General features: G+C 40.1%; 2 protein-coding genes across 10 annotated transcripts in view; one reads left to right on the forward strand and one right to left on the reverse strand.

The window, feature by feature from the left end:
- The window catches only part of Fez2 (fasciculation and elongation protein zeta 2), a 64,940-nt gene that overhangs the window by 39,379 nt on the left and 5,427 nt on the right, over window positions 1-20,134 (forward strand). For 2 of the 4 annotated variants that reach the window (XM_005336554.5, XM_013363447.4), the window contains 2 exons: window positions 3,002-3,067; window positions 5,700-6,585. In XM_005336554.5, the coding sequence (XP_005336611.1) occupies window positions 3,002-3,067; window positions 5,700-5,716 (83 nt within the window). In that variant the 3' untranslated portion in view covers window positions 5,717-6,585. Of the gene's footprint in view, window positions 1-3,001; window positions 3,068-4,407; window positions 4,441-5,699; window positions 6,586-20,134 lie in introns of those variants that run through there. The other 2 variants (XM_021734085.3, XM_078029394.1) reach the window with 2 other exon arrangements.
- The window catches only part of Crim1 (cysteine rich transmembrane BMP regulator 1), a 180,212-nt gene continuing 168,147 nt past the window's right edge, over window positions 8,070-20,134 (reverse strand). For all 6 annotated transcript variants that reach the window (XM_040271150.2, XM_021734081.3, XM_021734082.3 and 3 more), the window contains 4 exons: window positions 19,463-19,657; window positions 14,196-14,318; window positions 11,859-12,049; window positions 8,070-10,601 (listed from right to left, as the gene is read on the reverse strand). In XM_040271150.2, the coding sequence (XP_040127084.1) occupies window positions 10,425-10,601; window positions 11,859-12,049; window positions 14,196-14,318; window positions 19,463-19,657 (686 nt within the window). In that variant the 3' untranslated portion in view covers window positions 8,070-10,424. The remainder of the gene's footprint in view (window positions 10,602-11,858; window positions 12,050-14,195; window positions 14,319-19,462; window positions 19,658-20,134) is intronic.

A 20,134-nucleotide genomic window follows, 5' to 3' on the forward strand; every position in this document is an offset into this window, starting at 1 on the left:
CCTGTACTGACTTCCTAAATGAATTCAGTTGTTTTTCTGTGTCTGTTGAAACTCATTGATCATTTTTATAATCATTTATTTATTTATTTTATTTTTTTAATTTGTTCTAATTAGTTATACATGACAGTAGAATATACTTTGTCACATCATACATAAATGGAATGTAATTTCTCATTCTACTGGTTGTTCATGATGCAGAATCACACTGGTTGTGTAGTCATGTGTGTATGTAGGGTAATCATTCTTTTGAATTGTTTATCGGGTATTTCTTGCACTTCAGTATCTTTGGAGTTAGTTGCTGGTGAATTAGGAAGAATTGTGTTATTTTATTTTTTTCGTATCTCTTATATTCCTGTATTGGGTTTTATGCATCTATTGGAATGGTTTTCTCTTTCACTGTGATATGTGAACCTTTTTAGGGCACAGTCTTCACTTGTCAAACTGTCGTGGAGTCATCTAGGTTGAAACCCCTGATATCCACAGCTTTTGTTTTAATTTTCTTTTTGCTGTAGTAGTTGTAGTGAGTGGGTAGGACCCTGTAGCCATTCCTGCTTGGCATCTGGTTCTTCGTTTGGGGTTTTTATTTCTTCTGTTTTTTTTTTTTTTTAAGGTGTAGCTGAAGTTTGAGTTTGGATGATTTTAGCATGAGCAAGGTGCACTGTCTTGGCTGGTTTAGTTCAGCAGCAGAGTCTCTCCCCTGAGAACATGTAATGTCCCTGTAGGCTCTCAGCATCTCACAGAAAAGGGGGAAACAAACAGGAGCAATAATTAAAGCAAACCCTAGACAACATTAGAACAAATACCTGGTGCCTCCATAACATCTACAACATTAGCACAAAAACAGAAATGGTGGAATCAGCAGTTGTCGGCAGCAAAACCAGTGAATAGCCATGAACTAGATCTGGCATTAAAATAAACAGTAGGTATCAACTATGTCATCCACAGGCAACAACATGAATGGGAGGGGCAGGAGTTTTGTAAACCAAACAATTCTAAAAGATGGTGAAAATACAGTTCATTAAGAGAATATGTGACAGGAAGGTAGAAGAAAGTTTAGAATGTTCTAAATTCAGACAGGATGCAGAAGAGATGTAGCAAGTGATGGTTGTAAGAAGGAGAGAAATAGAAAAAGGGAAGAGGGAACAAGAGAGTTTCTGTTAGTGGGGAAAGAAAGGAGAGGAAGAGAAGCAAGCAAACAAAACCAAAACAAATCAAAACCAAAAGAAACCACAAGCCCTAACTCTGAAAAGACAAGGAAAAAAATAATTATTGTAAAAAAATGCTAAAAAATAAGAAAAAAACCCAAATACTTATATGTGTATATACCTACAAACCAATCAGCAAAATAAGTGAACGCGCGCGCGCGCGCCCCTCCCCCCCACACACAAAGATTCTTAATGAAAAATGAAAGAATTGTTCCACTGAGGTGGTCAAGATAGTCAATGAGGATGGACGGTCACTGCCTATGCCCAGCTTTTCTTCTTTCCATCTCTTCTTGGGCTATGTACTGAGAGAGAGAGAAAGAGCCAGGGCTAGGGGTTTTTAATCCCTTTTGGGGTTTTTAATCCCTTTTTGTAGTTCTCAACTTACCTTCTCACCAGAATAAGGGAGGATGGAGTGGGAAGTACTGTTGGAGTTTTGCCTGGACAGACCAGATCGAAGCGCTTGCAGAGTGGAGCTGCTGCAGAGTTCTCTGAAGGGAGTTCCAATGTTTGACTTTTGTCAGGCATTAGGGACTCTGCTCTGGAGAGATTAGATCAACACGCTCCTAGGTCAGGCAGATGTTATCTCTGTTGGGAGTTTGTATTCTCAGGAACCTCTCAAGAATTCTACTCATGAGGCAGGGGAACCAATCCTGTACACAGTGGGCTGCCCACGAATGTGGCCTTTGCAGGCTTAGTCCCTCAGCGTACGACCTGTTTACTTTCCTGACCCTCTTTAGCCGGTCACCTGAACCACCAGACTCAAAGGGAAAGCAAATTGCACTCCCTTTCATTTTTCTGGCTTGAACCCACCTGGTTACAATCTTCTGTGTGCCGGTTTCACTCACCTTCTGCTAGGTACACCCTGGCCACATGGTAGACACTTGCCAGAACAGTGTGATAATGTTTGCTGTAATCTGGTTCCTGCAGCAACAGCTTCAGTGTCGCCTCCACAAGATGGCTCCTGCCTCAGATCTGTGCTTACCAGTTGAGAAACAGCACTTTTCAAATACCAGTTTGCTGTGCTGTTTCTGGATCAACTGAGGCCAGCTGCTTTTCTGATCTACATGTTTTTCTGTGCCAAATGTGTCTGCTGCGTTTCTCTGGGTTATCCCTCCCCTTTGCAGGGAATCCTTGCTACCACTGCTGATGCAACCAGCTTGGTTCTAGTGTGCACTTCCGTATTCTTTGTTCAGTGCACCTGAATTTCTGAGTAGAGTTATAAGCGACTGTGACAGTCCAGTATTGAATTTTAGTGAATTCCCTGTTTCACCACCTTTCTAAGTAATACTTCTGCTGCTTGAATCCTGGGCCATGGAGCAACTTGGAATGCAGTTTTCCTCTAGCCTGCCATCTTGAATCTCTCCCTTTGATATTTTTTTTTAATAAAGTTTCCAAGAAGTCTGACAGATGTGGTCCCTGAAGAGCATAGCTAAATATCCCTGTGTCCAGAGCTTGTCTAGTTCATGAGATTGGCAGCATTGAGTTCCTTCTGATCCACACAGCTCATCCAGCTAGTCACATTCAGTATTTATGACAAAAACAGAGACTTCATGTAAATAACCTAATTCCTCTTTCCTGCCTCAAGTGTTTAGAAATTTTAGATCAGGGAAATAACTCTCAGAACTTACTGAATTAAAATTCTTGAAGCTTTACTGGTGTATTTCCTTATCCAGCAAATAATCTTTAATTTGTATGAATTAAGTTATATAATTAAGCCTTCAGTACTTGCAATTAAATATTATTCTTTATCTGTATTTTAAATTGTTGCCTTTTTCCTTTTCTCCTTTGTCTTGCAGTTCTCCGTGCCATGAAGGACGACAGTGAAAAAGTTCCGAGCTTGTTAACTGACTATATACTGAAAGGTGAGTTTTATGATAGTATTATGAACAGTGATTGGGAAGTTTTGATCAGTCAGCAAATGTATAATCTTATTAATAGATTTGAAAAGTAACTTCCAAACACAAAACTTATTAATCTTACTGTACAGAGTGAGGATAGATAGCATGACTATGTGTTCTACCAATGTTATGGTTATCAAAATTTGACTTTCATTTGAGGTCTTAGACTAGAAATAATTTCTACAGCTGAATCATAAACATTGAGGGAAGTGGTAGCTGGACGCAGTGTCATACACCTGTAATCCCACCAACTCAGGAGGCTGAGGCAAGAGGATCTCAAGTTCAAGGCCAGGCTCAGGAACATTGAGAGACCCTGTCTTAAAATAAAAATTTTTAAAGGACTGGGGATATAGCTCAGTGGTAGTGCACCCTTGGGTTCAGTCCTCATTATAACAAAAAACCCCAAAGTACAAAAACACTGAGAGAGGTAGTAGAGAGAAATTAATAAGACACTGCCATAATTACGTGGGCATCAGGTGTGGACATGCTGGCCCTGGGAGTGTGAGAAGAGTGGTCTCTTGTCATCTTGGGGACCACAGAAAAGGGAGAAGGACAGATGGTCATTGAGAACACATGAAGGAAGAAATAGTCAAACCAGTTAACCATGCCAGGGGGAATGCAAAAAAGACTAATGTCAGGGATAGAGAGGGGAAGGGGAAAACTTTCATAAATCCAGGACAGTGAAAAATGAGCCAAAAATCTTAGGAACAAGATCAAGATCACAGTGTGGGAATATTGATGAGGCAGAAGATGACAAGAGAAGTTAAGGGTATCATTTTGCTGAGGGAAGAGTAAAAATTTGGATGATAAAGGGGACCTAAGACCTTGTTTAGTTATAGGCAAAACTAATACCTTTCAATGAAATTATTTTTTAAAAGCAGCAGTTATTCATGCAATATATTTTGAAAAACATCACAAAATACACCTTGTGGTGTTTGATCAGAATTGAGGACTCCTCTTCCAATAACATTTTCCTTCTTTGGGTTTTCTTCTCTGTCAGCTGAGCATAAAAAAGAGTAGAATTTCTGAGATGTGTAGTATCTCACATGGTCCTTTCTTTCACCCATAGCTTTACTAAAAAGGGAAGGGTGTTCCAAGTTCATAATGTATAATTACCATTGGGGGAGACTCAACAGATGTAAAAATATGAGTCAGTTGCTAGTGGGTTAACAGGAGTGTGGAAAAGAGTAAATGGACATGATTTTAAAATTTGCTATGTTTTTCTGATGGCTGGCTTTTCTCCCTTTTAAATCTGAATTATTTTTCATACCTGACATCTTTGTTTGCTTTTTGTGTTGTGCTAGCATTGGTATGAAAGCTGGATTGGTATGGAAGAGGTTTGTTCTTCTAATGTGGAACAGGAATGAGACAAACATAAAGAACATGTCTTCATTTTAATTACAGCGGGTCTCTACGGCACTGCCACAAGGGAGGGCAGAGTGTGTGCTCTGGAAGCATTCTTAGCCATCTTATACCTGAGCTTTGCCTGCATGGAAGAGCTCTGGGGGAAACGGGTTTCTAATTCTTTTTTCTGAATGCCTAGGCTTAGTTGTGATGCTGTCCCTGCTGCCCTAGGAAGGCAGCGCTGTGCCCTTCTGCTTCTCTTGTCCAGGCCTCTGGCTCCTGTGGGTAGCTGGTATTGTACCTACCTGCTCATGCTGAGCTGGTGATGCATGCCTTGTGCTTTTGTCTTGGCTCTGTGCTGTGAGGACTGGGTGGCAAAGAAGCCACTTCTGTAGTGGTTCTGTGGCCCAGAAAAGGAAGTGGGTGTAACTATGGGAGAAGGTGCTGACATTGGGTAAAGTGCTCTTTCCCACCCATTGTGGCAATTCATAGCCTGTTCAATGTCCCTCTTCCTCAGGGACTAGTAACAAAAGTCATTGCCTTAGAGGGGTATGTTGCTCAAGGGGACAATGCTCCTGTCCCTTGTTCGGCTGGCCTTTTGTCAGTAACACAGATGGCCATGACTTGACTGCCTAAATATATTGTAACCTTAGTTTTAATGCAAAGGTCAGAAGTGAGAAGGTGGAGAAGGGCCTCACATGGCCCTAGGAGGATAGGATGGGTGCCATTGGGGGCTAATTCAGTTTCTTCTCACCCCTGCTTACTGTGTTTATTGCAGCCTCCTTATCCCCCCTCCCTTGACAACCCCCCCCACCCCCGCTTCAACAATAGTACCAAGGCCAGTAATTGTGGATCTGGCTGCTGCTGTGTCATCCTAGATTGGAATGAAAATGTGTGCAGAATCTCACCTCCTTTGACTTCACTAGGCTGCCTATGTGCTTGTTACAAGCCTCAGGGCTACAGTCACAAGCTTGTATCTTTCTGTGGCACCCTTAGAGACATGGCCTTTTGGTGTCTCATTTCTGGGAAATTCTAATTATTGTGTCTTTGAGAGAACTTTTTGGTGTAGTCTCTTAAATGTTTAAAAGTTTTTGCTCTTAAAGATTCTTGCATTAATATTTAATCATCATTACACAATGGTGCTTTTTATATACATATTAAATGTATATAAAATGTAAATGCATTTGTTGTAAATATATACAAATGATACATCCCTACCTAAAGTGTTTTTTCTTTCTTTTTTCCCCCCTAGTTCTGTGTCCCACCTAGAGCAGCATTACCTTCTGTGGACATAACATTCTGAGAGTTGGTTACCATGACCTTCTTGCTACTGGAAACCCATCACACTTGACCTTGGGTTTGTGATTCAGTATTAATAGATCATGACTTCACTAAATCTTTATATTATAGAACCAAGAAAACTGTGGCACTCTTTTGAATTCTAGAGGTTTTTTTGGGATAAATCTAAGTTCTCTTAACTTAGTGAAGAAATATCAATTGTGCATGGACAGTTACATTTTTCATTAACTTGACTGTATGCCTGGTGTTTTTATGGCTTTCTACATCTAAATTGCACTGAAGAACTAGATTAAAGCATTGAGAGATTTATATTATAGGTATTCTTCAGTGATGGCAAGAACACACACAGATTTTTTTTAAATAAGAGGACTGTCAGTATAAATGTTACCTATCAGTATTGTCCAGAGACTGAAACTTAACAAATGTGGGCTGCCTTTGAAGCAGCAGCACTGGAATATGCATTACCGTGGCTTAAGTTAATAGTATTGCCTCTGCTCAAGATGACTGATTTTATAGCTTGCTGCTTTTCACCACTGTTCACACTTTAACCATCTGCCACTCTCAGAAACTTGTATTCACTTTATGTTTCAATGTTTTGTTTCATGTGTCTGTGAAGAAGTGTACTTTAAAAGGAGTTTGAGTCCTTTAAGGTGCTTAAGAAATTGTCTGCTGCTGCACTGCCCACTTCCCATCGCTGTTGTTTTATTCATGCCTGTGCACCGTCCTCCAGGGCCTATGCCAGAAACAGCTATTCATGAATACATCACTAATCATGAAAGGTCTGCAAGATTCAATCATGTCAATGGCATTTAATAAATATAAAAATAATATATGTTAAAGAGCCTTGAGTATTTTTATTGTATCTTTTGTTTGCTCTTGCAGTGCTAAGATTAGTTGCTCTACAGTTTGTGAGCAGTGCTCCCTGATTAGATGGATCATGATCGTAAAGAGGGGAGAAGGACTTTCCCAGATCATGCTGTGCTGCCATGGAATGACAGCCATTCTGCTTTTTTTGGCCAGTTATGTGGCCTGCCCCTGACATAATAATGTGTGTAGAGTCTATATGGGACCTACTATCAGGGGGCTTTTAAACTTTCCTCCAAAGCATCTGTGTCCACATTCCTTACGCCACTTAGTAACCGAGGTGCTGTGACTGCAGAGGCAATGGCTTTAAGTCTGGTGCCAGCGTAGCTTTTTCAGTTGTTATCTAGAGGTATGTGGAACCTGAGGATGGTTTCCTTGTATTATTAATGTCTTAGTAGATGGTGAACAGGTGAGAATGATTTGTCACTTTCTTTCAAACTGATGAAGATGCCTACTTACATAATACTATTAATTAAAATTAGTTTTATCTGAATTTGTAAAAATTATGCCTTATACCAAAGACATGTAGGTATAAGGGGCATACAATAAAGCAAAAGTCCTTAGGGGTGTGTTTCTTGAACAGATTGAACCACGTTCTGTTTAGAGCTAATCATACTGAAGTTGATGCCTTTGATATATATGTAAGCCTACTTTCTCCCACTTACATTTTCCTGACAACTCAGAGTACCCTTTGTAATTAGATTTCTCTGATTTTGTTTGGTAAATACTTTCTTCTTTAGCAGTAAATAGCTGTAGAGTTTTCTGTCACAATCCTTTTCCACATGCTGAAGTAGATTTGATTCAGGTTGGGCATCCCTGGCCTGAAGTCTAAAATACTTCACAGTCTAGAACTTTTTGAGCACTGCAGCAATTCCATAAGCAGACAATTCCACAACTGACTGGACGGGATGAGTCACAGTCAGAGTTCAGTTATGCTAAGGATACTGTCATAAAATCAGGCTGTGTGTGTAAGGCACAGATGAAAGATAAAATAACTTTCATACTTAAACTTTGGTCTCATCTCCAAGATACCTCATGATGTATATGCAAATACTCCAAAATCTGAAGAAATCCTGTGTGAAACAATTATGGTCCCAAGCATTGTGGAAGGAGGTAATTCAACCTGTACTGATGACAAGCACATCTCTACTCATGACTGGCAGCAGGTAGCTCTCCTGCTGCCCTAAGAACAGTGCCCTGTGCAGTGTACTCAGGGGATATTTTCTGCAAAGATTCCTTGGGAAAGAGCCACCTGCTGCGAGGAACACTGGGCTTCTTGTGAGCTGGACAACCTTGAAACAGAAGGACCATTTGTCTTTCTGATCCCAGATAAGGAGTCTTTTTGAAAGTTACATGGTGTGATTTCTTCTCAAAGTGTTTACTTGCTGCCAAGAACCAAGTTGCAAATCATCCCCTTACAGCTTGGCTTTTTGAAGAAAACAAAAACAAACTGTAGAACTACGGTGCACTCCAAGTGCCATATATCTATTTTATTCTTCAGGAAATTATATTTGTTTTTCTTTTACAAGAGCACAACAGGAACCAAAGTAAAGGAGTAATAGATACAGCACTCAGGATAAATCATATCTTTAAAATAATAATAAAAAATTTACACCTTGTCCTACATCCTGTTAGTATTTTCATATGGCCATGATTGAAAAAACAAAAAGCAAGCATTTACAATTTTTTTCTTTGATAAAGACTTTATATGCCAGGAATGGATTAATTGTCAACAAAATTTTATACTAATCAGGCTGATGTAAATCTATTTTGGTAACATCATATCATTAACAAATTTATTTTGGAAATAGATAAAAATATTGCCCCTTGATAATAAATCTTATTTTTTTTCTTTGATGCAAACAGCTAGAACACCTTTTTCTTTTTTCTTTTTGATATTCTAAAACAAAAAAATGGTTAATCTTCAGATTAATAAATTAGGTCATTATAATAATAAATTAATTTTTTTTAAAGTTCAGCAACCTCTGTCCAAGTATTTACAACAATACTTGAAAGTTCCTTTACAAAACAGAACACATTTTCTTTTCACATTAAGCATACTGGGTATCTGTGTCTTTCACAACAAGCATTTTTAAAAGAAAAGTCAATGCACAAATGGGTCATTAGTATAAAAGTGCTAAGAGCTGTTTGAAAAGTTAACACTATTGTGTACAGTCAGTTATATATTCGAGGCAAACTACAACAAACTTCCAGCTTATTGTGGACAATATTCCAGTAGTTGTTTCAAACAGTTGTTTGAAAAAAAAAAAAAATCCAGGAGCTGATTAGTGATGCAGATAAAAACTGCCATCAATGTCTCTGGCCAGTGAGCGAATTGGAAACCAACTGAAAGCAAATCCAAATGAGAAGGAAGATTTTAATAAAGGAATATCCTCTCCATAGCAGGTACGATGCTGGCTGCTGAAGGTATGTGTACACACACACACACACACACACACACACACACACACACACACATACACACCCACACTTACAAACATCTTTCCAATTAAACTGCAGGTAGAATGAGAATTTGTGTTATTCAGAAAATCTGTTAAGTGATCAAAAGCATTGATATGGAATGCCTGTTTATCTGCCTTTGTTCTGGTTAAAATCTCATAAAAATACATTCAACAGGAAAACATAAATTGTATGTGTATAAATATATGAGCATATATATTTATACACATGCACACAAATACTTTTGTTTTTTGAAGCATCATAAGATAGTTACATAAATAGTCCTATAATTGCTAAAGTTTAAAGAGGCATATTTTTTTTTAGCTTCAACAAAGGTGCTTGAATAATATACAATTAAAATGAAGTAGTTTCTATTTTGTAGAATCAGTATATAATAAAGAAAAAAATCCCCAGTCTTTTTTTTTTTTTAAAAAAAGTTTCTTCTTAAGCTAGAGCTTCAACAAAAACTATGAACAACCAACAGTATAACAGAAAAAAGCAACAACAAACAATGAAGTATAGCCCCTGGAAATGCCTGGTGTCCTTCGCCCTCTCCCTCCTTTCCGCCACACTGTTGTAAGAAAAGCTCCAGTGCTCACATCAAGAAATGACTTAGATATTGTTCATTTGCTGTCTCTGCTACGAACTGGCTGATTGGCTTGGAAGAAAACAAAAGCAGCAAAAAGTATAACTGTATATGTCTCTAATAACCCGCTTTAGAGAAATGCAGCTACTGCATTTCCCTGGCTTCCTCACTGCCTATCGCAGTTGTGACTGCGTAGAGAAGAAACTTGTGGCTTTAGACTTGGGATGGCTATCAAAAGTTCTGATGCACTCGTCTGGTAGTTCTAACGTGGCTATGGCAGCTGGATTGCAAGGCCTTTTTTTATTTCCTGCTCATTCAGGCCTGAGCTTTGCAGCAACCAATGCAGTCTTCAGAGCAACAGGAAAAAGAATCCTCTGGGCCACTGAACTGCTTTTATTTTACTGGATTTTTTCCCCGAGCCAGGCTGACCAATTTTTCTTCCCAGCACCACCCTCCCACCCGTTTCCCCAACCGAACTCACTGTCCCCACCCCCAAATATCTCTACAGCTATATTACAAGCAAATATACCTTAGCAACTTTAAAAACTTTGGTTCTAAGAAAACACTTGGTCAGTTATCTTGAGGAAAGGTGGGAATGCATATCCTGCACACTGCTGTAGACAGAGCCTATCCCAGTAAGTTCTTAGCGCTGTACATCAAGTCACAATCCAATACAATCCACTAAGCAAGTGCACAAATTCTAGTTTACTTTTAAGAGCAGATTTAGTTGTTTTCTGTGTTTTGAAACCTCATCCATGTTGCCTTTCTTCACACTGTTTGGTAGAAATTGTCTGCCTGTAGATGGCTCTGTTTTTGCATGCTGTAGAAGCCACTGAATCTTGCATCTGGTTCAGCGATTCTTAGCATTCTCTGGGAACCATCCACTTGAACTCGTGTTCCCTTCTTACAGTCCACAGATACTAGTTGATTATTCAAGGAAGAAGGCTATTGAGTGAGAGAACAGGAGAAAAAAACAAAAACCCACAAAGAATTAGCTGCCTTACATACCCCATATGTACAGAAATTTAGGACTTAATTCAGGTCGGGCAATAGTTTCACATTTTGTTGATGTCATACTATAAGCATGGTATTACATCTTATTCGAATTCCAACTATATTTTTATTAGTAAAGTGACATGATAACTATTTTAAATCCATGAAGTGCAGACTTGTGTTTAAAAGGGTTAGAAAAGGAGTGGACATTAACAGGTGGTCAGATATTAAAACAGCAATTCTAATGACACAGGTTGTGTGACAGTTTCATATGTTGGACCAGCCTGTCTGTATCTCATCATCTCATGCTCTTTATGAATGGGTCTCTTTTCCTGGCTTCAGACAATATGATTGTGTCTTGCGCAGCACTGTTTCCTGACTTAGCATAGAGGCTGTGCCTTGTCCATATTTGTCAAAAAGAAAATCACAGGCAGAATAACCATCTGACGGAAATTTATATGGAAAGGTTAACTAGATGGTAAGTTGGATTAAATATATTATTGAGGCTATTTCTAATTCTCACAGTTGTATGATTTAAAAAAAAACTAAATGTAAAAAAGTAGAATGAGTTGGAAGAAATATGATTTTTCCCCCTAATTAGTACAGTGCTTTCTCTCCTGTTAAAACAGGCATATTCAAAGACCCTTTGTATTTGTATTGAAACAAACACATATTTCTCTCCCTTGATAAGAAGTCTGCCTACCCTTGGCCAGTGTTGCCTCACACATTCTTCATCTTGTGCTACCCGTCCCTTTGTGCTTGCCTTTGGACTTCTGTATATCCTCATTATCCTTCAGCTCTCTCTTTGCCCTCTCCTGAGTATTATGTCCCTCCCTTTGTGTTTTCTTTCCTCTCCCATTTCTAAGTTAATATATGATTGAGAAATACCAGATGATCAAGTTTTGATTTCTAATATATACAATGAATCAGGAGTCAATCCAGAGGTTTTTGTTCATTTGAAAACTTTCAAGTACACTCAGGAAATTGGGTCCATGAGTGGTCAGGATTTACCAATGCCTGAATGATGGATAATTCACTCAGTGATCAATCCAGCCCTAGGCAAGTACTGTATATTCAATTGCTGCAGCTCCATGTGCATTTGAGGTTATGAATATCAAAGTAAAAATTTCATTGGCTGATATAAATAGTATTAAGCAATTTTAAAGCTTTCCTATTTTTATCATTTGAGAGACTTTTTCAGGACAGTACCTTAGTTGGTGTTCGATACCAGCAAAGCAGCGGAATCCACTGTTTCTTCTGATTGATGAATAGGAATGCTATTAATATGGAGAGGCATATTATTATGGGAACCACAACTGAGACAATGGAGTCCAGTGAAGAATCTTCGGTTGGGTGTAGCCTGTTATTATTTCTGTAATCTACCTGGAGGTGACCCATATCTAGGGGGAAAAAAATTACAAGTATTACTTAAACCAGAATTTTAAAGGATTATTTCAGTTATATTACAAATAGACATGAGCAACTTGGTTATATAGCTTTCCAGTACTTTCAGGCGAAAAACACCATTCAGGTCTAATGTTGATATACAAAGAACTCTTAGTAGATGGATTAAAATGGGTGAGAATGTTAATGTTTGGGCAAGATGATATTGGCTCTAGGAATAAGGAAAATAATAAAATTCTAGGAAGATTTCAAAATGTGACTAAAATTCGACTAATCTGAAAATATTTTGCAATAATATTAAAATATTTTGATTATCACAAATACCTTTTCATAAACTTTTTGGAAATCTCATGATGTCTATATTTTCCTGCCTTCAATAAGTAACACTACACAGGGGACAACATGTAATTTTGCTCTTATGAAGATCTTTTGGTTCTTTTAAAATATCATTCTTATAATGAGTTGCTGACAGAGATAAGGTTAAAAGGCTCTCCATGAAGTTACTTTTTTCTTTTGTTTCAAATAAGCCATTCTAGTCAGGTTTTCTAAATGTATCAAAGACTGTTCAGTGAAAGATAAAGGATGCATATAATCAAAAGGAATTACTCTTAAACTGTTCTGGGAACTCAGTTCAAGAAGTAACACAGCTTTGTGATAGTAAGACTTTCTATGGTTTAAAACTTAAGATTTTTGTTAATGTGCCTCTGTATGTACTCTGCAGGTGGGAAGGAATGGGAAGAGAATGTTTCTATTCATTTTAGCCAATGCAGATGGTGATATAGGAAGGGAAAAAAGGAAAACATTTATCAGCATCCAGAAAAATGCCAAAGATAACAGTGATTCAGGCTGCAAATACAAAATGAATAAAGTAGTGAATCTTGACCTTCCTATATTCCAAATGATACATGGTATGGTTTCAGGAATGTGTGTCATGCAAGATTAGAAAGTAAATTAAGGAAAATATTGGTGAGAGGAAAATGAAACTGTAATTGAGGTCTATATAATATTGAGGCCTCCAGTTCTGTTTTGATGCTAAAAGCAAGGTATGAAAGTTGGCTTTGAGCTTCCTATCAGCCAAAGCAAAAATAGGAAATAAGATTCACAGTGTCATTCAGATTAAAACAAATCAGTTGCCTAAGAGAAACATACTTTCTTGCTACTGACACATAGAGACATCTCTCTTCAGGGACTTTAGCAGGGATATTATGTAATGTGTAGGTCCTGAACAGACGGCATTAAGGAATGCATTCTTATGACCAAAGCCCAGCATCTAGAACAGTGAGGGGCACACAGCAGGCATGGTAGTTGCTGACTGAATGAATGTAAGCATGATGCTAAAGCACATTCAGTTAGAGCAAACACATACAAAGCCAAAACACTGGGTCTAGGAATTTGGCTCTCTGGTCATCTGGTCTGATCCAAGCACAACATTTAGAATATCTACAGTAACAGACCATTAATCTCTCAAGCAATGACTTCTGCTTCTTCCAAAAGAAATATTGTGACAATTGTACAGCAATTTTGAAAATGTGTTTGGAATTGACAGGAGGCAGTATTGAGCATAGCTCTGAGCAAATTTACACTAGTCTCCTTTTTAGAAAAGGTAATAGTGGCAGAACTTGGCCATATCTGACCACTTAGCTACTGAGAAACAAACTAACATCGTTATTATGCACAATTAAAAGGACAGAATAAAAAAGACATGGAATCAACCCTGGGAAAAAGTTAACACATTGCAATATTGAACCCTCATGGAATGAAAATACCCAGAAAGAGAAAGTAACCTAATGCACAAATGCTTAGTACAGAATCCACAGGGACAGTGAATAATTCATTATTACTCTGCTTACTAAGTTTATTCATGCATATAATTTTGAAAGATGGCTTAGAAATTTCATACTGAATTCTTTCCATTATCACCAAATCTCTGAGCATATAGGGCCAGGAAGGAGGCAATTACCTGCTGACTTATTTTATCAACGTTTAGTGTTTAATATTTTTTAGCCAAATAGGTCTTCTCTAGAGTAGTTGTTTGAACTTGGGCAAACCATCTAAAAAGTACTGATGGAAAATTTTTAAACATTAGAAAAAATAAAGTAGACTATATAGAAGCCAGGCAGATCTCAAGCGACTGATACTTACCCATAGGGGGATGGATGATGTCATTTTCGCTAGGTGTGGGCCACATAGGAACCTCCAGGTCAGTCTCTCCATGATAATTTTTCTTCTCGATGGGAATATTGGTTGGTTCGGGGACATACATTTCTAAAAGAAAGAAAAGCATTTTCATAAGAGATGATAGAGAAGCTGCCTTACTATTGGCTTCTATATCCTCAATCCAAATAGAGCATTTAATTCAATAATGTATTTCCTGGGACATGAAATATACAGTATCTGTATTTACATCATTAATGATAGAGAGTCACTCCCTTTGCAGTGGGTGGGAAATATTTCTTACAACATTTAAAAGAACAGAGTTTCTACCCCATCCGGTTTCTTTGTGCCAAATGATGTTGGTTCTAGTTCTGTGTAATCTGACAAAGATGCCACAGTATTCATGCTCTTTCATCCATGAATACTCAATCACTTAGATAAAATGTCAGCAGAATTTGAGAAAGTTAAAGCATCACCCACTCTTCAGCCATTTTCCTTCTACCTTTTTCCCTGAGGGGAGTGGGTGTAGGCAGACCTTATGAGTCCCTGAGTTGTCTCAGATGCTACCGGTGGAACTGTTTGGATTGGAAATTGGTCTTCAGTAACTATATTCTCAGTTATCTCGTTTGATTGCATAGGCACTTTGATCAACAAAAATACTGCAATATGAAACAAAACTGTCTAGAAAAACATTCTTTATCCCCAATATCAAGGGACCTGAGAGAAAATGCAGAGCTTTCCTCAGCAACTACACATACATTTTTATATCTACATTTCATTGGGCTGACAGCTAGCTTAACATTTTTTTTAAAAAAAGAAATGATTCTCAAGAACGCTTTCAAGACGTGACAGTAAAAATCTGCATCATTCACACACTTTCTCCTGGCCATATCACACTGAATCACTAAGTGGTTTTTATAAATGGGTTATAAAAGGGGTTATTCAACATTTATAATCCTAAATACTGATTGTGGCCTAAACACCAAAATAAGATATGCAGAAGAAGTTAAAACAGGATTAAGTGATCATTTTCTATCCCAAAGTCACCAAGCTTTCAACAAAAGCCTTCAGATGAGTTTGAAGAAGAGGAAGTGATGGAGAGGAGGGAACTTGTTGAGCTTCTGCTACATGTTAACTGAGCACCTGGCTGGGGAATTAAACTCAGAGAGGCTGAGGAAAGTGCTCAAGATCATGCCCCGAGCACTGGCAGAGCTGGGACTCCAATGTAATTCTGTGATTCCAAAGCCCAAGTTTCCCTCCCAAAATAAGGTCTCTTTGGTCTCAGTCCCTTAGTCTTCTGCCTTCTTAACTTTATATAAAGCCTTTAGGAAGTATAGTTTCCAAAAGTTCAGTGGGTTCCTGCAAACTCCAGAATGAAAAACTGAATTTACTGAAAATATTATCGTTTGCAGGAGCAGGGGACTGAATACAAAAGAACAATTCTCAAAATTTATATATCATATCAGAATCACCCCAAGAACTTATAAACTCTGCTTTCTCAGATCTGGACCACGTGGTTCTTGGAGGTGTGTTTGTAGTAGGATGATCAGTGTGAACTTCCTTTATGAATCTGGGAAGAAAAATATTCAGTAGCATCTTCCAGTCTGCAGCACCTGTCAGTCCCTGCCCTGCCCCACCCAGGGTGGGGCTTTCCTCTTACAAGAAGGTGAGCACCATCTAGCCTCTGAGGCCTCAGCATGAAAGGCAGACGTGTGATCTACTCCATCACACCTGTGAATGTCAGCAGTAAGGGAGTGAAGCCACAGAGGCCCCAGAGCTAGGGTCAACTCAGTTCCACCTCAGGCATTTTCCTGGGTGGGAGCAGTGGAGAGGCAGCTTTGAAATTCTTAGGCCTGGTATGTACTTGCTTATGGGCAGATCTCAGGTGAAACACCTCTGATAACAGGTGAGCTCTCTTCCCACGGCACGTAGGAAGGCTCTCCCTGGCAACCTCAGGGAAAGTCATAGGGTCTAAGATGAAGCAGGATGCCTTCTTCAGGATTAATTATATCCCCGTTTGTTCAACAAGCGCTTCCTTAGTGCTTCCCATGCAGCAGGCCAGGGCAAGAGCAGTCTTGGCCTCAAGAGGCTCTCGGGATGACCACTGCCTGAGAGATGCGGCTCACCATCTAACAGCTCATGGCCTGCCTATCAGCTGGTGCCACTACACTCAGTTCCACTCTGCTGAAAATCTACCATGATGGCTCCTTCCCCACAAAATACAACTCCAGTTCAGAGCCCTCAAGTCCAAGGGGAGAGGACCCCTCTTTAATTTGAACTTAGGAAGGATGCTGCCTCTGAGCAGTTTTGCCAAAAAGAATAAATCTATGAGCAAAAGGTTGCTTGAAGAGATAGAAAGGAGATGCTCTTTGTTCCAGGCCTGACCTTCCATGACTGAAGACTGCATTCAACCCCAGACTCCAAAATACACTCTTCTGGCATTCACTAAGGAACCCCCTTCGTCTGCTCATACTGCAGATGGACACAGTCAGAAGACTGATACTGATCTACCTTCAGCCAGGCCACAGAGAGCACAGGCCCAGGCCACAATTAATTCCTTCTGCTGTCATATCTGATCTGAACTTTAGAGGAACCCATGACAACTTAATGTCTCGAAGTACTGTCTCTAAAAACTTAATTATTTTATTTTAATTTCAAAGGCATCTGGTCAGTTGTGGGGTCACCTTCCTATTAAAATGCCCTTTTCTGGAATATGGGCAGGTGCCTGAAGCTCACCAGCTGTGGGCAGCACTCTGCTGAGAGGTGGCACCTGAGGTAACTTAGGACCTCGAGTCTTTGCTCTTCTGCTGACTGGCGGCAAGACTTTGCACAGTTCACCAGGCTTCCCTGAGCCTGGTTTCTTGTGGAAAATGGACAGAGGACTAACCACCTAACCAGCTCATGGGTTTTATACTCATCCTGAGATGGCAGAACAGAAAAGGGGAATTATTCAGACTGTGGTGTTGTGTCCGAGGACAGAGCTGTTTGCTCGGTGGGTCAGGCGGCGCCCCTGTTACCACCGTTTTGTTTGTCCTCACAGCATTTCTGGGAGGTGCGTGCGCTATCCAGACATAAGGTGGAAGCTGAAACTCTGAAGGGCTCTGAAGGTCAGACAGTGAGGCAACCAGAGAATGGGACTGGAATACAGGCCACCTTCAGGAAATACAAGGTGGCAAAAGTCTGACTGTAAAATTTGCTTAGAGATAAAATGGAGAAGTGACTTACCAGTAATAGAGCAGAAAGGAGAATTAATCAACAGAAATTAAATGTCAACCCAATAGTAAATCCCAACTCAGAAGTCACTGAAAACTCTGAGAGATGAACAGGCAGGGTGGCAACATCTGCACTCACTACTAACTCACAGAATAAGGAGGACAAATCTTTCCCTCCAATCCTATACCACCACCTTAACTTGGTCCTTATCATCCCACCTCTGGAACATCTGCAGTGTGAGTCATGGCTGTTCTGGCCTCTGTATGTTATAGTCCCTCCTGCACATTGGTCTCCCCCAAACACCTTTGTCATTCAAGTCATTTATCAGCTCAAAAATGAGCCTCCCCACCACTCCTGCAAAGGGCAAGGTTTATGCACTTCATTTGATAATCAAGGCCCTAAAAATCTTGGCCAATGTTCATGTTTTCCTTCCTTACTCTAGCTACTGGAACTTACTCTCCCAGGAGCATTTGCCTTGACCTTGCCAGTCTCAGGATCCTTGGTCAGATTATCTCTCCACTCCAAGGAAGAGAGTCAACTTGTCCTTCAAAGTCTAGATCAATTTCTTTCTCAGTGAAGCTCTCCGAGGTGCCTCTGCTTAACGGTCAAATCTTACCTATGAGCTTTGCACTGGTAGTCTGTGTCAGTCACATAACCATTGTTTCTTAACTCACCCTGCTTTTCTTTCTTGATATAGGAAACTGCTCTTGTCAAGATGATTATGACAAACTAGTGCTTTTGTTCTAACTTTGGGAGACTGGGCAGGTGAGGAGGGATTGGCAAAGGAAACAGAAGAGCACTGAGAAAAAAGAAGGAGACCGAGAGAGTTGACCTGGAAGCCAATTGGAGAAAGTGTTTCAGGCAGAAAAGAGCCAACAGCTAAATCCAGTGCCACTATTAGCTAAGTAAGATGAGAAGTGAGAACTAATTGTGCATTTAACATTGTCCTTTTTAGGGAATAAATAGACATTTTCAAATGCAGCTCGTCTGCAAACACCTAAACAAAAGGCCGACATGTGCACAGCTTGATTAAACACTGTGGGTTTACGGAACTGCCCAGTTTTACAATTGCACAGTATAGATGTGCTTCTAAATTGGCCTGAGTCCCGGCTTACTGCACTGAATAGAGCATGATTCTCTAACATAATGCTGCAAGAAAACCAGGGAACTGAGGTAAAAGTGGAAAGGTCTTGACTGGCTTTGGTCTTCAATGGGATCTTAGAGTGAGCCCTTCCATCAGTATGTGTGGTCCATGCTGCCTGGGAAGTCTCTCTGTTTAGGGGATCAGATTGGGAACACTGCCCAGAGGCTGTCCTGGTGAGCGCTTGGGTCCTGTGTTTCTGGGATTAGGGGCAGGGGATAAAGGAGCTGTTTTGGCAAGAGACTCAGACATAGAAACTAGGAGAAGGCCTGGGGGAGGATCTAGGCAGCTGTGGGGGACTTAGGTCTGAAAGTAAGAGATTGAATGACGCAGCTGACATGAAGAGTGGGCTGTGGGAAGAGGTGCAGGCATGGGTCCGCAGCCAGCTGGGGTGTGCTCACTGGCTACATTCCACAAGGGAGAGATGAGAAGTCCAGCTGAGGCTAAGGAGAGGCTGTGTGTGATAGTGGGGCAATGGCTGGATGTGATGGACTGAAAAAAGAATGGCAAGGACTGTACTGTGTAAATGCAAGGCGTACATTAGGGTTCTGATACGTAGTTACGCCACTACAGCTCTTAAGCATGTACCCCTGCATCTGATCTCGGGATCCTTTTCACTAGGTTGGTCCAGCACTGTGCTAAACCTGTGCTATTCTGCTAGGGTGGGCATCATTAATAGGCTGGTCACATCCATATTGGCTATACGCACCAAAAATTAAAGAATCACCCTCACCTAGATGGATGGTCATGGTTTTCTAGGTTAGCCCAGGGTCCTAAGCTGGGCAGGTACAGGACTTTAAGCCTGTGAATTTGTGAATGGGTGAGCAGGTTCTGGATCTGACTGAGTTTCATCTTAAATGAGAATGACAGCCGGATGATGGAAGGACAGCAGCTCAGATACCTGGACACATTGGGCAGCAACTTCCCTCCACGTTGATGGGCTCAACACAGGGCAGAGGTGGGCAGCTGACGGTCGAGCAGAGGGTCTGGCCCTGCAGACAGTAGCAGTGTGTGCAGCTGTCAATGTCCCATCGCTCTTCATCAGCATAGGCCTTCCCGCTGAAGTGACACACCACCTTCTTCGGAATTGTGTCCTCTAGAGAAAAGAACACATGTGGTAGAGTCGCCTGATGTGATACACACAGTACCTTACCTATTACATTTGTATAATCACATTGTGCTTTAAGTTTTCCAGAATTTGTGAACTCTTTGTTTCCCTAGTTCCTTGTTGCCATTCTCCTGAAGGAGGACCTTCAGAACCCTTATCTTGTGGTCTGAACACAAATGAGGGCCACTCAGGCAAACAGAGGGTGGTAACTGTGTAATACCCACTGGGGAAGTGTCATTAGACTGTCATTTAGCAAGAGATGCAGGAAGAGAGAAAAGATCCAGCTGAGTATATTTACATAGAGGGATTCAAGAAATGCCTACTTTCCATTGTCTTTTTTTGTAAATAATGTGGGTAATGGAAGAAATGGTAATAGCATCATCAGAGGTAGCTGGTGGGCTTCCTCTGTGACCCTTCGGAGGGAATTAGTACTGAAAAAAACATGTTTTCAGGGATGCTGCAGAG

The sequence above is a fragment of the Ictidomys tridecemlineatus genome, chromosome 12 (assembly GCF_052094955.1).
Source record: "Ictidomys tridecemlineatus isolate mIctTri1 chromosome 12, mIctTri1.hap1, whole genome shotgun sequence".
NCBI lineage: Eukaryota > Metazoa > Chordata > Mammalia > Rodentia > Sciuridae > Ictidomys > Ictidomys tridecemlineatus.